Source organism: Lissotriton vulgaris, chromosome 1_1 (genome assembly GCF_964263255.1).
Source record: "Lissotriton vulgaris chromosome 1_1, aLisVul1.2, whole genome shotgun sequence".
Lineage (NCBI taxonomy): Eukaryota > Metazoa > Chordata > Amphibia > Caudata > Salamandridae > Lissotriton > Lissotriton vulgaris.
The window spans coordinates 721,448,607-721,466,080 of NC_141685.1; the positions used below are offsets into that span (position 1 = coordinate 721,448,607).

The 17,474-nt window shown below is 45.5% G+C and overlaps 1 protein-coding gene across 7 annotated transcripts in view; it reads left to right on the forward strand.

Annotated features, from left to right (window-relative positions):
- Positions 1–17,474, forward strand: part of LOC147747711 (coagulation factor XIII B chain-like) — an 825,373-nt gene that overhangs the window by 218,910 nt on the left and 588,989 nt on the right. For all 7 annotated transcript variants that reach the window (XM_086955018.1, XM_086955010.1, XM_086955043.1 and 4 more), the window contains one exon: positions 16,812–16,991. In XM_086955018.1, the coding sequence (XP_086811144.1) occupies positions 16,812–16,991 (180 nt within the window). The remainder of the gene's footprint in view (positions 1–16,811; positions 16,992–17,474) is intronic.

The following is a 17,474-nucleotide window of genomic DNA, read 5'->3' on the forward strand; positions in this document are numbered from 1 at the left end:
AAGATCCATAGATGCAACAGATGCTGGTCTACTCATGGTGCAAAAACAACAGTTGATGGACCGAATGCAGAACAATGTCATACATTCACCCCAGTACAGAGATCTGGGCCTAAATCCATCGTTTTTTTTGCACTCCACACCACCCCAGTTCAGACATGGCCATATGCAAATCAGCTTTGACCCTGTGCCTCATGGGAACAGTCCAGCCTGAACTCCAAGCCATGTCTTTCCTGGACCGGAATCAAGCATCCTAGGACCGGTTTCTGGCTATCAGCCGTCTTCAGCCAGGATAGCTTGACTCCAGTGGTGTGGAGAGCATGGGACTCACGTCTGAGCATACCCATCCCACTCGGGGTGACAAATACAAAAACAACAGTTGATGGACAGAATGCAGAACAATGTCATACATTCACCCCAGTACAGAGATCTGGGCCTAAATCCATCGTTTTTTGCCCTCCACACCACCCCAGTTCAGACATGGCCATATGCAAATCAGCCTTAACCCTGTGCCTCATGGGAACAGTCCAGCCTTAACTGCCAAGCCATGTCTTTCCTGGACTGGAATCACGCATCCTAGGACCTGTCTACTCATGGTAATAAGAATTGGGAGTTTTCAGGAAAAAATAACAGTCCAAGGAAAAGATTCTACCCCAAAAAAAGTATGTGGTTGCGTTTGGTCTGCACTCACTAGTAGTGTACACCAATTACTGTATATGAATCACAAATGCTGGTCCAAATCCTCACCACTGACCACCAGTGTTAGATCTGGGGGTCTCTAGTTGGCAATGGTATTCACCGCTGAGCAAATAGGGACCCTTACTTCTAAGTCAGGATAAGGGGATTAAACTCTTTGATAACCCCTGCTCACCCCCTTGGTAGCTTGGCACGAGCAGACAGGCTTATCTCAGATGTAGTGTGTTAAGCATTTGTGAATATACATAGTAATATAGTGAAAACATAACATGTGTATTTGTAAAGCGCACGTTCACCCTTGGGTATCTTGGCGCGGAATAACAGATGTTTATTGTTACCCAACTCAATGGCACTCATTTTATCGACCTCAGTTGGATGAAAGGCTGAGTGGACGTGCCGGGATTTGAACTTGTGACCATGAGGTCGAACACAGGCCCCTGCAGTGGACGCATTAGTCCACTGAGCCACCAGACCCAGCTAAAACACTACAGATGGACACAACACAGGTTTTATAAAAATAAGTATTCTTTATATAGACTTAACACGAGACCACAAACAACAAAAATCCACAATACTGTACTTAAAGTTGACTTAAAGATGATTTAATTTGCTTAGTTCAAGTTGATGATAAATCGGACAAAGTTTTCAACAAAGTACCTGGATACGTAACGCAAAATGAACAAAAGGCTCGCAGAAGGGGAGATGCGTCGGGTCCGTGATCCGGGGTAAAGGATGCGTTTTGCCTCAATGCATGCGCAGAGTAGAGGATGCGCCGTGATCCTTACCGGTGCGGGGATGATGCGTAGATTCTCGGCTTGCGGTCCGGTTGCGATGCGCAAGATGGTTCCTCGATGCGATGCAACAATCCTGGTGCGATGTGTGAAGATGGCGCCCTTGATGCGATGATGCGACGATGATGCGAAGACACCCTGGCAGCCTTGCGACGACTCTGTACTTTGGAACCGCGACAGGCCCTTGGACACGCTTCTCCGGTGATGCGATGGCGACTCTCTCGATGACGTCACGCTTCTCCGGTGATGCGATGGCAGGCAGCTTCGATGGAGACACAATTTCTGGGAGATGCAGCAGCGGCACGCTTTTCCGGCGATGCGACGATCTCAGATGTGGCGGCGACATGCTTCTTCTCGGTGCGTCACGCTCCCAGCGTCCCGCAGGCTTCTGCAGTTAGAATTCCTAGCAAGGAAATTAAGGGGAGAGCTGGAGATTAAGTCTTTTGTCCCTGAGACTTCAGCAGGAGGCAAGCACAAGTTCAAGCCCTTGGAGAATATTCTGAAGATGATGAAAGTCCTCAAAAAGTTCCTTCTCCTTTCCTTGGTAATAAAGAAACCATTGCAGGCCAACCCAGCAAACAGCACACTGGCAGAGGGGCAGTCCAAACTCCTGCAGCTTCCTTGGTTCTTCTCCTTGGCAAAGGTTTGTTTAGTTCCCAGAAGTGATCCAAAGTTCTTATGTCCGAGTCCCAAAATTTATACCCTTAAACCCTTTGTTCTCTGAAGGCAGAGAGGCCTCTGCCTAGTCCAAACCAGTTCATGAGCACTTTGTTTACAGGATCCTTCTTTCCTTTCACAGTGCAGGGCAGAAACATCAGACGCCCCACAGGAGGTGGAGCCAGCATTGTGGAGGAAAAAAACTGCCCTGGAGCACTTTGTTGACATGATTCCTTCTCTTCTTTCACAGTGCAGGGCAGAGACATCAGCCGCACCCCAGGAGGTGGAGCCAGCATTGTGGAGGGAAGGCCCAGCCCTATTCAGGTCCCAGGTGCAACTCCTCCCTCCCATCTAGATGCAGATCTCCCTATTCACCACTGGGCTGACTCATCCTGTCTCTTGGAATCCCCCAGCCCGGTCACTCAAACTCCAGACAAGGAATACACAACCTAGCAGAGGCAGGCTTTGGATAGTTAGGCAAGAAAATACCTACTTTCTAACTGTGGTATTTTCAAACACAGAATGTTAAAACCAACTTTACTAATAGATGTATTTTATCATTCTGAGTTAAGGCATACTAAATTCGAATTTCTACCATGTTCCCTGAGTCAGTTCGGATTATAAAATGGAATAACTGCCCATTCTGGCCTATGGAGAACAAGTAGACTTGCATTAGTTGAAAACGAGAATGGCAGTAGTTCACTATTAGGACATGCTACACACACCAGGGCATGCCCTACCTTATACTTACAATGCACCATGCCCTTGGGCCTACCAAAGGGGTGTCTGATATGAAGCAAAGGGAAGGTTTAGAGACTGGCAAGTGGGTGCACTGGCCAAGTCGACATGGCAGTCACAGACTGCACACAGGCCTTGCAATTGCAAGCCTGAGACACACTTTAAAAGCTGCATCTATGGGCGGCACAACCAGTGCTGCAAGTCCACTAGCAGCATTTGATTTACAAGCCCTGGGCACACATGGTGCACTGCACTAGTATCTGACAAGTAAATCAAAACACCCAATCATGGAATCACTAATCAATACATCAATTTAACATAGGGAGCACTTGCACTGTGGCACTGAATAGCAGTGGCACAGTGCCCAAAGCATATAACCAGCAAAACATATCAAAAACAGAGGAGGCAATCCGTCAAAATGGAAGGAAGACTCACGCCAATGATGCCAGGTCTAACAATCATCATCTCTAGTACTTTCTTTGACGATTGGGGCATTGAAACTGTGCACAATTTGCTTGTAGATCTAGAGCAATCTGCTGCATTTTCTAATGATTCATTGTTTGATGGTACATCTAATTTTGGTGATATGTTATGCTATCAAAATAGTGGTCACCATTTGTTACACAAAAATAGTGTTCTGCATTCTGTTTATGATTACACTCAATGGGAATATTGACCAACACCACCAACGTAGCTCAAACATTTGCACAAAAGTTTTCCTATGTTTCTGGGTTTGACATATCAGACCCAGCCTCTTAGTCAAGTCAAGTCAAGTCAGGTAATTTATATAGCGCACTACATACCCAGAGGGTCTCAAGGCGCTTAGGAAGGGGAGGAGGATTACTTGTCGAATATCCACGTTTTAAGTTGCTTTCTGAATGCTAGGTGGTTCTGGGTAAGGCGAAGGTCAGCGGGGAGTGAGTTCCATGTTTTGGCAGCCAGGTATGAGAAGGATCTGCCTCCCATGGTGGTCTTGTTGATGCGAAGTACAGTGGCGAGGGCTTGGCTGTAAGAACGTAGTTGGCGGGGGGGGTGTAGAAGGACAGTCGTGAGTTGAGGCATTCTGGTCCGATGTCGTAGAGTGATTTGTGTGCGTGGGTTAGCAGTCGGAAAGTGATTCTCTTATTGACGGGTAGCCAGTGGAGGTCTTTGAGGTGACCAGAGATATGTTCGTTGCGCGGGATGTCTAATATGATCCTGGCTGAGGCGTTTTGGATTCGTTGGAGTTTCTTCTGGAGTTTAACGGTAGTACCTGCGTAGAGGGTGTTTCCGTAGTCCAGTCGGCTCGTGACCAGAGCATGGGTGACTGTTTTTCTGGTTTCGGTGGGGATCCAGCGAAATGTTTTTTTGAGCATGTGAAGAACGTTGAAGCAGGATGAGGAGACGGCGCTGACTTGTCTGTTCATTGAGAGTGAAGAATCCAGGATGACGCCTAGGTTCCGTGCGTGGTCTGTCGGGATGGGTGCTTTTCCAAGGGCTTCCGGCCACCAAGAGTCGTCCCATGCAGAGGGGGATGTACCTAAGATGAGGACTTCTGTTTTGTCTGAGTTCAGTTTCAGACGGCTTTGTTTCATCCATTCGGCAACTTCTTTCATTCCTTCGTGTAGGTTAGTTTTGGCGGTGCTGGGGTCATTGGTGAGAGAAAGGATTAGTTGAGTGTCATCCGCGTAAGAGATGATGTTGAGGTTGTGTTGGCGGGCGATGGCCGCGAGGGGGCTCATGTATACGTTGAAGAGGGTGGGGCTGAGTGAGGATCCTTGTGGTACTCCACAGATGACTTCAGTGGCCTCGGACTTGAATGGTGGAAGGCGGACTCTCTGGGTTCTTCCGGTGAGGAACGAGGTGATCCATTCAAGTGCTTTTCCTTGTATTCCGATGTTATTGAGGCGTTGTAAAAGGGTGCTGTGGCAGACTGTGTCGAATGCTGCAGAGAGGTCGAGGAGGATGAGGGCGACTGTGTCTCCATTGTCCAGTTGAGTTCGAATGTCGTCTGTTGCTGCGATGAGGGCGGTCTCAGTGCTGTGTTTTGCTCGGAAGCCAGATTGTGAGGAGTCGAGGGATTTGTTGGCTTCGAGGAAAGTGGCGAGCTGGTTGTTGACAGCTTTCTCGATGACTTTGGCCGGGAATGGAAGGAGCGAAATGGGGCGGTAATTTTTGAGTTCGGTGGGGTCCGCTGTGGGTTTTTTCAGAAGGGCGGTGAGTTCGGCGTGTTTCCAGTCTTCCGGAAAGGTGGCGGAGTTGAAGGAGCAGTTGATGACGTCTCGGAGGTGCGGTGCTATGACGGAGTCTGCTTTGTTGAAGATGTGGTGAGGACATGGGTCTGTGGGGGATCCTGAGTGGATGGAATTCATCAGGCGGATTGTGTCCTCAGTGGAGATTGGGTTCCAGTCGTTGAGGGTGTTCACGGGGGGAGAATGTTCAGCAAATGGTTGAGTGGGTTGGTCTCCGGGTTGGTTGTCGAAGCTGTTGTGGATGTCTGCAATCTTGTTGAGGAAGAATGAGGCTAGGGAGTCGCAGAGGGCTTGAGAGGGGGTGATGTCGTTGGAGTTGGCCGAGGGATTTGAAAATTCCTTGACGATGTTGAAAAGTTCCTTGCTGTTGTGGGCGTTGTTGTCGAGTCGATCCTTGAATGCTGCTTTCTTGGCGTTACGGATTAGTTGGTGGTGAGTGCGGGAGGCGTTTTTGAAGACGTCCTTGGTGCTAGTGGTTGGGTCTTTTTTCCAGGCCTTTTCAAGGGAGCGGCAGAGTTTCTTGGACTTCTTAAGATCATCGTTGAACCATGAGGCCTTCTTGCTGCCAGGTTTGCTTTGACGTTTTTTCAGTGGTGCTAAGGTCTCGGCGGTGTTGGATAACCATAGGGTGAGGTTGGCGGCGGCTTGGTTTGGGTTAGAAGACTGGGCTGGGGTGTTGAGAAGGAGCGATGCGGAGATCTGGTCGGTGGTGATTTTGTTCCAGTTTCTTTGCAGAGTTGGTTGGCGGTGGTTGGTGGGTTTTGGCTTGTTGTAGGTGAAGTGAACGCAGCTGTGGTCAGTCCAGAGGAGATCCGTAGTGTGGCTGAAGGAGACATGATTGCTGGAGGTGAAGATGGGGTCGAGTGTGTGACCTGCGATGTGGGTGGGGGAAGTGACTAGTTGTTTAAGTCCGAGGTTGGCGAGGTTGTCCAAGAGGGTGGTGGTGTTGCGGTCGTTGATCTTTTCAAGGTGAAAGTTGAGGTCTCCCAGAAGGATGTAGTCTTTGGAGGGGAGCGCGTGTGGAGTGATGAAGTCCGTGATGTCTTCACTGAATTTTGCGCGGGGACCTGGTGGTCTGTAGAGGAGGGTGCCTCTGAGTGTGGTCTTGGGGTCAATGTGGATTTGGAAGTGAAGGTGTTCGGAGTTGGCGAGGTTGGCGTCAGAGCTGGTTGAGATGCGGATTGATTTCTTATGGACGATAGCGATTCCTCCTCCTGTGTGGCCGGAACGGTCCTTGCGTGTGATCTTATAGCCTTCCGGGATGGCAATGGTGATGTCTGGGGCGGAGGAAGCGTTCATCCATGTTTCTGTTAGGAAGGCGACGTCTGGGGAGATGGTGTCTAGTAGGTTCCATAGGTCAATGGCGTGTCTGTGGACCGATAGGGTGTTGAGAAGGATGCATTGTAGGTGGTTGGGGTCGGGAGTCTGTGGAGTGGTCGTAGCGAAGTAGTTGTCGGTGCCGCTGAATTTGCAGGAGTAGCAGGAGAAAGGTCCATGGGTGTGTCCAGGAGCTGCTTGGACGCAGTTTGGGGCGCGACCGGAGTTAAGGGCTAGGAGGGTTGCGGCATCGTAGGTAATGCGGGAGGGCTGGGAGGGACGGGGGCCAGGGGGTATGGCGCTGGGCGCGGTCCAGGCGCGGACGGGCGTAGACGGGCTTACCTTTGGCGCACCTTCGGCGTGGCCGTAGCGCGTGGACGCTGCGCGTGGGGACATTGGCCATAAATGGTGAGAGGAGGGGGCGGAGCGTGGGAGGGTCAGCAGGGAGGCGGGGTCTGGGAGGAGACACGGGTGAAAACAACCAACAAGTTGAAATGGCCGCCTAGAGTGAAATCGAAAGTGGGGCACAGCCGAAGCTTCACTTAAACAATCTAGTTACTAAGTAACAAAGGAGACGCTTCGCCTACAAACACAATCGCCGCTTTAGACAATAGATTAAATATCTAATGTAGCAATGCGCGCTCTAACGCTAACAAGCGCTCAAACTTGGTGAAATAATTTCGGAAATGAAATGCGGGCAAAAACGATACCAGGCGCAGAGACACGATGCATGCGCTGTAGCAGGACGACAGTCAGCTGGAATTCTGGCAGGCAAGGCAGGCAGCTAGCACAGGGCTTCTGTGGAGCGAGAGGACCTACTACCATAGGGTTGCACCTATACTTGCAAAGAAAAATATACTAACAAACACCAAGCTGATATACTCTGCTTCCTTTATCTCCCAACTGTTGGTACAGGATTTCGACTTCTGGAAAGACACCATAGACACAAAATCTGTCTGGGGACGAAAGCATGGACGGTTCAGGGAATTGAGGCCTTATTCAGAGCATGCCTCATACCACCTTAGATAATTTTCCTGAATAAAACAGAGAAACAGACTTCCTATCTTGGAATAGCCAAGATGAAGTATTTAAACACAACTTAGATTCCCTCTTTTATACACTTTTAGGGTCGGCAACAACTAACATGATACAGTGAGGATGCACTTGATACGGAATGGTTCTTACAATTCATCAGACCCAATTGGGGTAATGGGGTTGGATCATCCTTTCCGGGGATTCTTGGCTCTACATCTACACACACTGTAGGTCCACATAGACTTGGGTTCTGCATAGTAGGAGTGCATGTGATTACTGCCTAGTTAATATGCCTGCATATATACACTGTTTTAGCACCATGGCAGTAGTATATCTACTGTTTACGCTTTTGGTGCTTGTAATCCCTTTCATCTGCTACTGTTAACTGATTATCGCAGCACATTTTTCTAAACAAGAATAATGTTGGTTCAATAAATATATTGAAAATGTCCCACTGTGTATTCTGTGTATATTTCTCTGAGAGCAAAGAGCACGAGTGACTAAGCAAAAGGTCTTGATCTGTTTCCACGATCCCTGAGCGGTCAAGGTTATCATGTTCCATAGTAGCTAGAACCCATTCGCTCTATGGAAAGGTTAGGGTGCTAGTGATGGCAGTGTAAGCTAGCTAGTCTCAAGGCCAACATATCATGCTGGGGTGCCGGAAATCAGTCTATGCACTTCACCCAAATGCTTATGTTGTCCAACAAACACACACATCCTAAAGATTAGTATGAACTGCTCAACACTTTGTTGTGTAAGCATGAAAGACAGCCTGGCATACTCACTGACAAAATGTGGTTACTAGTACCAGAATTGCACACTGTGGATCAGTAGATGGGAGGCATTTTAAGCTATCATTCACTACAGTGTGCACAATCGTGGGGCATAGAATTTTAAACTTCAGTGTAATGCGGAATGCTTGTGCTCTTGCTGTGGTAAAGTTTTTGTTCTAATCTTTGTCTCTTGTACACTTTTTATGTGTATGTGCCAAAAGGAAAGTCTGGCATGCTCACAGTTGGAAAGTGGGTTATTAGTAGTGGCAAATGTGCATCCACCACTGACAATAAGGCCATTAACATGTTCTAAGGCTCAGTACATGTCTCAAAAAATATTCCCATGCTCAACCCTTGGTAGCTTGGCTGCGAGCAGGCAGGCTTAACTTAGGAGACAAGTATGTTCAGCATTTAAAAACACATATTCAGTAAATATTTAAGACACAACACTCAATAAAAATCCCACATCAATGTATAAAAATAGGAAATACTTTTATCTTTAAAATGACACCAAAATGACAAAAAAATCAATGTAGGGAACCAGAGATATGTGTTTTTCCAGGTTTAGCACTATGTAGCACTAAGAAACTAATAGCTCCATTCTGGGACATCTGACCGCGCTTGACCGGAACAAAGACAAGGTTTCAGGCTGACCGCAAGGGAGCCCTGTCCAGAAACCCCTTGCTGTAGGTCTCGGTTGAGATTTTACCTTTGGACTTAAAAACGTTTCTGAAACTTTTTCTGCCGGGTCTCTTGATGTTTTTCGCCAGTCCGGGTATGGTGAGGGTTCGCCGGCTTGCTTCTCAGGGAGCTCTCTATCAAACACTGGGAGTCAGACCTCTAGAACCTTTCAGCGGTATGAACCAGCAGGGCTCGCTGTTGAAGGTTGCCGTCTTGGCTCTCACGGTTAAGCTGGTTCCCTTATGGGCTTTTTTCCAAAGTTCCTCCAAACTTCTGGAACTTCTTCCTGAAGTTCCACTTGAGGGTCCAAAGTGTCCAAAACACAATCCAAGGGTCTTGAAGCTCCAAGATTCTTCTTGAAAGGTTGGGACCACAATTCCCACAATGCACCTGGACATCAGGACGGGAGTGATTAGGTGTCTCAGTGAATGTATGGGTGAGTGACTGGTTATGTGAATGTCTGTATCTGTCAGTTGGTGTTTAAGTGGCTGTATGGGTGTGTGAGTGGGTACATGAGTTTCTGCATGGGTGAGTGAATAGTTGTCTGAGTACCTATGGGTGTCTGAGTGTCTGTGTGGATGGGTGATGAGTGAGTGGGTTATCAGTGGCTGTATGGGTTGGTGAGTACATGTGTGTGGGGCTGTATGCATGAGTGAGTGTGTGTATGACTGTGTCAGCGAGTGAGTGCATGTGTCAGTGGTATATGGGTGAGCAACTGCATATGTAAAAGGCAGTATAGGTGAGTGATGGGGTATATGCATGACTGTATGTGTGAGTGAGTGAATGTGAGAGTGGCTGAATGGGTGAGTGTGTGCTTGTGTAAGTGACACTTTAGTATCCGTATGAGTAAGTGAGTGAGTGTGTGCTTAACTGTATGGGTGAGTAAGTGGCTGTGTGATTGACTGTATGGGTTAGTGAGTAGCTCTATGGGTGACTGACTCAGTGTGTGAGTGGCTGTATGGGTATATGAGTGGATATGTCAGTGGCTATATTAGTGAGTTTATGAGTGGCTGTATTGGTGAGTGAGTGGATGTGTTTGTTGATCTAGGAATCAGTAAGTGGCTGTGTAAGTACCGGTATGGGTGTGTGAATGGCAGTGTGGTAGCTTGAGTGGAAGTATGAAAGGTTATATGGGGTGTGAGTGGGTGCAGCAGAGATTATGTGGATGATGTCTTCATTGATGTCATCAGTGATGTCATAAGTGATATCACCGACCATGTCATGAGTGATGTAATATGTGAAGTTATAAGCAGTGCATTACAGGGACGTGAGTTATAGTCAGCTCACTACCTATAACAGCTGAATTTCACAGTTTTTTTTATGAGTGAAATCTGAGCCTAAGTATAACGTGAGTATAATGAGACGTGGCCGCCGAAGACCTCTTACCAATCATGCTTTGTGGGACTTATTTGAGATAACAGGAGGGGTAGCTGGTCCCCAATGACTTCCTTGGGGGCCAACTACCCCTCCTGTTATGGCTAGTAAGTCCCACCCAGCAGAATTGCTGAGACCTGGTAGGAGGCCACACCCACTTTTCCACCACTCAGCAAATGCGCCTTCTGGCACACTACTAGTTGGGGAAGAAGTTCCCTTTGGCTCTTGAGGGTCCTTGGGGGCCAACTATCCCTCTTGTTGCCTCCAGTAGGACCCACACAGCTATATTGCTGAGAGGTTGTCAGAGGCCACGCCCCTTTCTCCTCCACTCTGCAAACATGTCTCCTGGTGCATTGCTGCTAGGGGGAAGAAGTACACTTTAGTTCTGAGGCTCTCAGGAGCTAAGGGACCTCATCCCCCTACCAGCAGTGCACCAAGAGGCACATTTGCAGAGTGGTGGAGAAAAGGGCTTGGCTTCCGACCAGCTCCTAGCAATCCCACTATGTGGGGCATACTGGAGGTAACAGGAGGCCTTGTTGGCCACTAAGGACCCTCAGTAGCCAATGGGTCTTCATACCCAACCAGCAGGTGCAAGAATGCGCGTTTGTTGAGTGGTGGAGAAAGGGGTCGGGGTCTCCGGCAAGTTGCAGCTTTTTCTCCTTACATTTTATGAAGCGGGCCATGTGGCCTCCTTTCCCTAGTCCCATTAAAAAAATAATAATAAAAAAACAAAGAGAGGTGGGAACGCGCCCCCTCTCCTGGCAAATTTTGGCCCCAGCGACCCCATTCCCCGGGGCTCAGCCTGTAGTGTGGGTGCCCTTGTCCCTCCCAGGGCACCCGCATTTTCAATGTTGGGGACCGTGGAAGACTGTGAAGGCCCCCACGGTACTTGCATGCTCCTGGCCTCCTTCGGGAGCCAGCATTACTTTGAGATCCAGAGAACTGCTAACTTGACAGCTTGACAACCTGCAGGGAAAAAGACACATGCTTCACTTTCAGCAAGCAAGAGCCTTTTCTGCTCCCGCTTGCTGAAACCGGAGCAGGTTTGCGCTCCCAACAAGCCATAGCAAACAGCAATTTCCCAGGCGTGGGCACCGCGGGACATTGCTGGAACCAGCTATAATTATGTTTGGCTCCATGCATGCCTCCAAGCTAGACACTCTAATCCGAAAAGATGATTTTATATACAGTTGAAGGGTTATCAGCCCATTCCTTTTTTCAGGCTGTACATTAAAAAAGATGGGGGAGGGAAAATCTTGTGCATATAACCCGACAATGTAAAGTACATCATGAGATAACCAATCATAATCTTGTAAACCATACAACATGTCCCATAGACTGTGCTTGTCCCATTATAATAAACAAATAACACATCCTAAAAGGGATAACATAATCATACTGGTATACAAATGTAACCAAAACCATTATGGAATTGTTTCCTGAACATAATTATACATTATGATAAGGCCAAGCGGTGTGGCCATGGGACCTTGGCGTTGGTTATTGAGTCGAGTCACACCAGGCCAGTAGCGGCCACTCGTATTGGGAACTGATGGGCCGGGAGGAGGGGGTACACAACAACAAAATTATAAATAAACAAAATTGGCCTTACCTGCACCTGTCGGCCACCGTCTTGATCCCCATCCTCACATCCTTGTCAGGAGCCTGCTGCACACTGCGCAGGCTCCCAGCTCCCAATCCCAGCGCTGCTCACATGCTGGGAATGCTATTCCCAGCTTGTGAGCAGCACTGGGATTGCTGCACTTTAGATTCAGAAACGCAGTGTCACTTCTGAAGTGAGTCTCTCCTGTTTCCTAGTGCCAGAGATGACCTGGCTCCTTAAACAGATTTAAGTTCCCAGACTTTAAGTGCCGGCTCCCTATTTCCAAAAATTGAGTTGGGGGAGATATTTTTGAATATTTAATGCTAACAGTGGCGCTGCTTTCCTGTGCATCACCAGTGTTTTGCAGCGTTGCTGCATCTTTCCTTTTACACGTACTTCTGTCCTTACCCATAGGCAACACAGAAACAACGGACCACCAGGCAGTGTGGAATTCAGCAGGTAGATTTATTATCCCTTTTTAAATCAGCATGACGCGTTTCGGGTAGCAAGTACCCTTGATCACATGACGAGTCAGCAGTACAAACCAAATATATATAGTCAATCATCCATGGCGTGGGTTTGTCTCTGCGATGTTGAAATGTTATCAATATGCAGATGTGTATCTTGGTCCTTCATCCTTCATTCAAGAGACCAAAACCTTGCCTTATTAGCTGTCTGTTGAGCTCCTGGTTCTGACACGCCCATGACGCCATGAGCGTGCAACGTTGAGTCATGTGACTTACTATAATAAAGAGGGGCCCCGCACGCACGTACGCAGTCAGACGCGCAGACGGAGAGCCAAGAAGTTATTCCCAGTGTCCGTCTCAGTTATTTCTAGGGCCACGTGTTAGGCCTAGTAGAACCTAGATACCCCGGAGTGTAGGCCCCAAGTTGAGACCCCTAAGGCTGCCACTACCCACATCAACAACACAACACTGTCCACCAATGACATCATTTCCAACTTATCTCGGTACCTGAACAATAGAAAGACAGTGTATTATGAACGTAGACATATACATATATAGTGCTTACAGAAATTGTACAAATTATCCTTTCCAACTATATACTTTTTTCACAATGACTGCTTTGTGCAGACAGATATATGTTGATGTAATGTGTTCTATGTGTTCTCTTTCATACGTCATACTAGTTTGAAAGGATCATGTTTAGGACTGTGCAGCACCACCATGACTGATCACATTCTGCAGGGGGGACGGTACATCAATGTGTGTGCTTATATATATACAAGGTTCTAAATAGAACTAAATAATTCCTATGCTAACCTCAACGATAACAATCACTTTTCAATGATGAAAAAATGGAAAGTCTCATATTCCACAAATCCAGCACATGTAATACTTCTCTTTCAAGCCAGTAGTGCGCACCCAAATTGATGTTTTATCTTTTTAGGAAGGCGAGGTTCTCCACACCTTGCTTGTGTATACCCACAATTGGGTGTGTTGATGTCACATTTTTTCTGAGTTCCATTATTGACATAAATCTGCGTTCTAACTATAATAGTGGCTGGCTCAATCAGTAAAGCTGTGTACAGAACTTTGAGTGTCTTCTCAACATAAGTTCGAAAACATTTCATGTCACTCTAACACTTTGCTGTCATGTTGTGTCACTTCTTTGTACAGTACCCTTTTAATTTTAGAAAAACTTTATCGGCCATTAGGAATGTGAAGAAAATCAGCTAATCTAGGAATACTTAACATTAGTTGGGTAAATCAGCCCAAAGATGAAAGACTGGATTGCAACAGCCACCGAGACTTGTATAGTGCATTGGTTGAGCAAAGGTCTTGTTGAGGGTTTGTGCATGCACAGGCTGTTTTACAAAAAAAGCTGCTAGTTTGGCATTTCCCTATTTGTGTGCAATGCATAGTGTTTAGAGAAATATCAGTTTCAGAGCTGGGATTCAATTTAAATATTATAGGACTGAAAAGATATGAACCCATAGGAAGTACTAGACAACAATCACCGTTATATTTCAGGTAGCTTTAGAAACTTTGGGGTCGGCCCCTGCTGGTCCTGATCGAACCCTCTGTTAAAGAGCACACATTCCTTAGAGTTACCCTGTTCCCCTTCCCATGGGTACTCAGTCAGCCTACGTTTTCAATGCATTTGAGCACGTTCAGTTCTGATTTTATAATTGGATAAAGATAACTACAAGGTATTGAGTGCAGTGACAAAACAAGCATTGACATAGGCAATAGGTCTCGTCTTTGGGACCTTATAAGTGTTTATCCATGCAACAGTTGATGTTGTTGCACCAAGGATATTGTGCTGCATAACTAAATACTCATAAGGTCCCAAAGGCGAGACCTATTGGTAATGCCAATGCTTGTTGACTTTGATGCAGCAATGCCTAGAAAAAACGTCTCCAGGTTAGTCACCTTTGTTTTACGTTTGTCTTTATGAACTGATAGATTAGGTAAATATTTAGAATAAAATAGCAATTTTGCAGTCAGTGTCCAGTTTGGCTTTGGTGAAACAATACCTTTAAAAGTTTAATTGATGCATTCTACATGATTCAAAATGATGGAATCACATTGGGCGAGTCGTCCCACCAGAGGATGCAAATACAAAGTTGCCCTCCTTGCAAGCTCCTTACATATTAATTCTGCTAGAACTCCTCTTTTTACATGTTTGTGGTGAATGCTAGGCTCTAGAGGGTTATATGGGCTCCCCCTCTCTTTTTATGAATAACGCATTGAAATCATCCCTGACCCCTAAATTAGAATAATAAATTAGCAACTGTACCACTGCATCTGCTGATCTACCAGCGGGTGATGAAAAATGATATAGGGTTAAAAAATATTAGCCTGAGTAGATCTTTAAGCTTGTCCATAGGATTATGCTTGTCATGTTGCCAATTGGATGGAAGTATTTCAAACATTTTTGCACGGTTTTCTGTATATTATTTAAAGAGGATAAAAAGAAAGAGTCAGGGCGATCAGTACAAAAAAGAATCCACGAAATAGTGAAGATTCTCTGTCTGCACACCCAGTAAGCTAACTTTGCTAAAGATATTCCTCTTATCATATCTCCTTGATCCCTAAGCCCCATCTGATTCCACTATTATTCAATATAAATTGCGTAACTTCAACCACTGTTCGTTCTGTAAGTAGAGTGAAATACACTGTCTTGTATTTACCCCCACATATGCCTTATCTCATCATCTTCCCAAGTTTCTGTAGCTATCATGCAGCTGACTTGCCGTGGGCACTCCACTCAGCTCCCGACACCATGTTTGGGAGAGTTACAGCCTGATTCATCATGCTGAATTGCGCTCGCAAAGGTCCAGAATCTGAGAATCTGGCCCTTTGCGAGTGCGATTTTTGCATTTGGGATTCATCATCCCAAATGCAAAAATCGGTAATAGCGATTTCGCTATTTTGCGAGGAATTACATTTAAGGAATCTCTATTTGAGATTCCTTAAATGCAATTCATCATCCATTAGAAAATTGCGAATTTGCAATTTTGGCCCGCTATTTACCGCGAGGTCAAACCTTGTGGTAAATAGCGAAAACTTAGAAAAATTCTTTTAAAAGCATTTTTCTAAGTTGCATGTTGCACACGCACATGTCCTTTGGACATGTGTGTGCGCGACACCTGTTTAAATTTGCATTTAAGGGGTGCTACAGGGTGTCCTTCGGACACCCCTGGCACCCTTTAAATCGCTATCTTATTTGCGATTAGCTAATTGCTAATCGCAAATAAGGAATACTCCCCATTCATTCCTATGGGCCTTTTGGCCCATAGGAATGAATGGGGAGTTATTCCTTATTTGCGATTAGCAATTTGCTAATCGCAAATAAGGAATTTGTAGGAATTGCATTTTTTTTTGCGATTCTTACATGAATCCCGTTTTGCGAGCCTGTAATAGCGATTCCTTATGAATCGCTATTAAAGACTCGCAAAACGGGTCTTTCATGAATCAGGCTGATTGTTACATGACTTGCAGGTAAAGGCAAGTGTAGTGTCTATAAAATGTTCACCAGCATGTTCTGAAAAATACTACATGGGAACTGACTGCATCGGAATTTTGAGGGCCAAAAACTGCCAAAATTTGATAGACAAATTTCCATCAGCATTGAAGGATGTCGGTGAATTTTGCATCAATATGTTTCTACATCCCAGTGGTTCCATCTATTGCAGAACTGCAGTTGCGCAGTTAGACAACGCATACATGTGGTTGATTTCAATCCACTGCCTTGGTGGAGTGTAAAGGTAAGTCAAAACGCAAATGTTGTGACATCTGGATGAAGGATATTGGAAGGGGATGTTTGAGTTGTAATTTGGGGTATTTTGCAATTATCACTCTCAGCCATAATGCTCAATTGCACTTTCTTAGGGTCAAAGACACTAGGATGAAGGTAACCGAGATAATTGGAGTGTTTATTTACCTGTGTTATGTGGAATTAGTAGATGGCTGTTAATAGCCTTATTGCCACCTTCTATTGGACATTAACAACTGTAAAAGGCCCTTCCCCTCGTGCTCCTGCATATGTTTGTGGGTTCGTCAATCAACAGTAACTAAAACCCTCTGCAGTTATATTTGCCATTCAGTGTCCTCAGCAGAGAACAGTACTACGTAATTCACTATTCCACATGCTATATTTTTTATCAACATATGGAATGTTAAACCTCTATTTATCCAAATACCAATAATACATAACAACTCTATACTTAAGAAGATTTTTTACCATTGTGGTGTAAGGGATGAGAAAATATGAATTTCTTTTGATTAACTATGTTTATTTAGTCGTTAAGTATTACTTAGATTTGATGAAGATAAATAATTCAGTTGGTTTATAAATGTCTGTACATGAATGACATAGTGTAAAGATAGCAGCGTATTTTTATAATTCTCATGATAAAATGATAACCATTTCAATATGCTTATTACTACAGGAATGTGCAAATTAACGCTGACTGGCGCTATTAAGAGCCACAAGCCCAAAAAGCAGTTTTTCAATGTCGAAGATACAGTTCAATATGAATGTAATGATGGATATCACAGCTACCAAAGCAACATTGTGGACACAGCGGAATGTACAACAAAAGGATGGCAATTTATGCCACAGTGCAAAGGTATGTTGCCTTGCTTACATCGCTGAACTTCAGATCACTTAATTTCCATGGGCCAAGGGAGTCCACCTCTGGTCCATTAAGGTCAAAGCTCTGCCAAACATTGTGTTAATCCATGTGGAATTCATTTAGAATCCATGCTTCCTATTCACAAAGGCAGTTCTAATGCAAAATGTATTTACACACTCTTTCATGGCTTTATGAATTGTCCTCAAAATATCTGAAATGGGAATAAATTGTGAATAATCGTGATCTAATTATTCAAATTAGTAGAAATAGAGAGGACTGTGCCTCCCTTGCACTCTTACTGAGCAGGAGTTGGACGTTTTGGGGATGATACATAAGACCTTAAGTGTACATAAGAGTACCTCTACAGTGCGACTTCCCATACTCCTGAATGATTTTGTGAGATTAATCTTACTGTAACTATTGATGGTCAACATGCCAATCTTCTCTATTGACTACCTAATGCTTATGATTGTTATA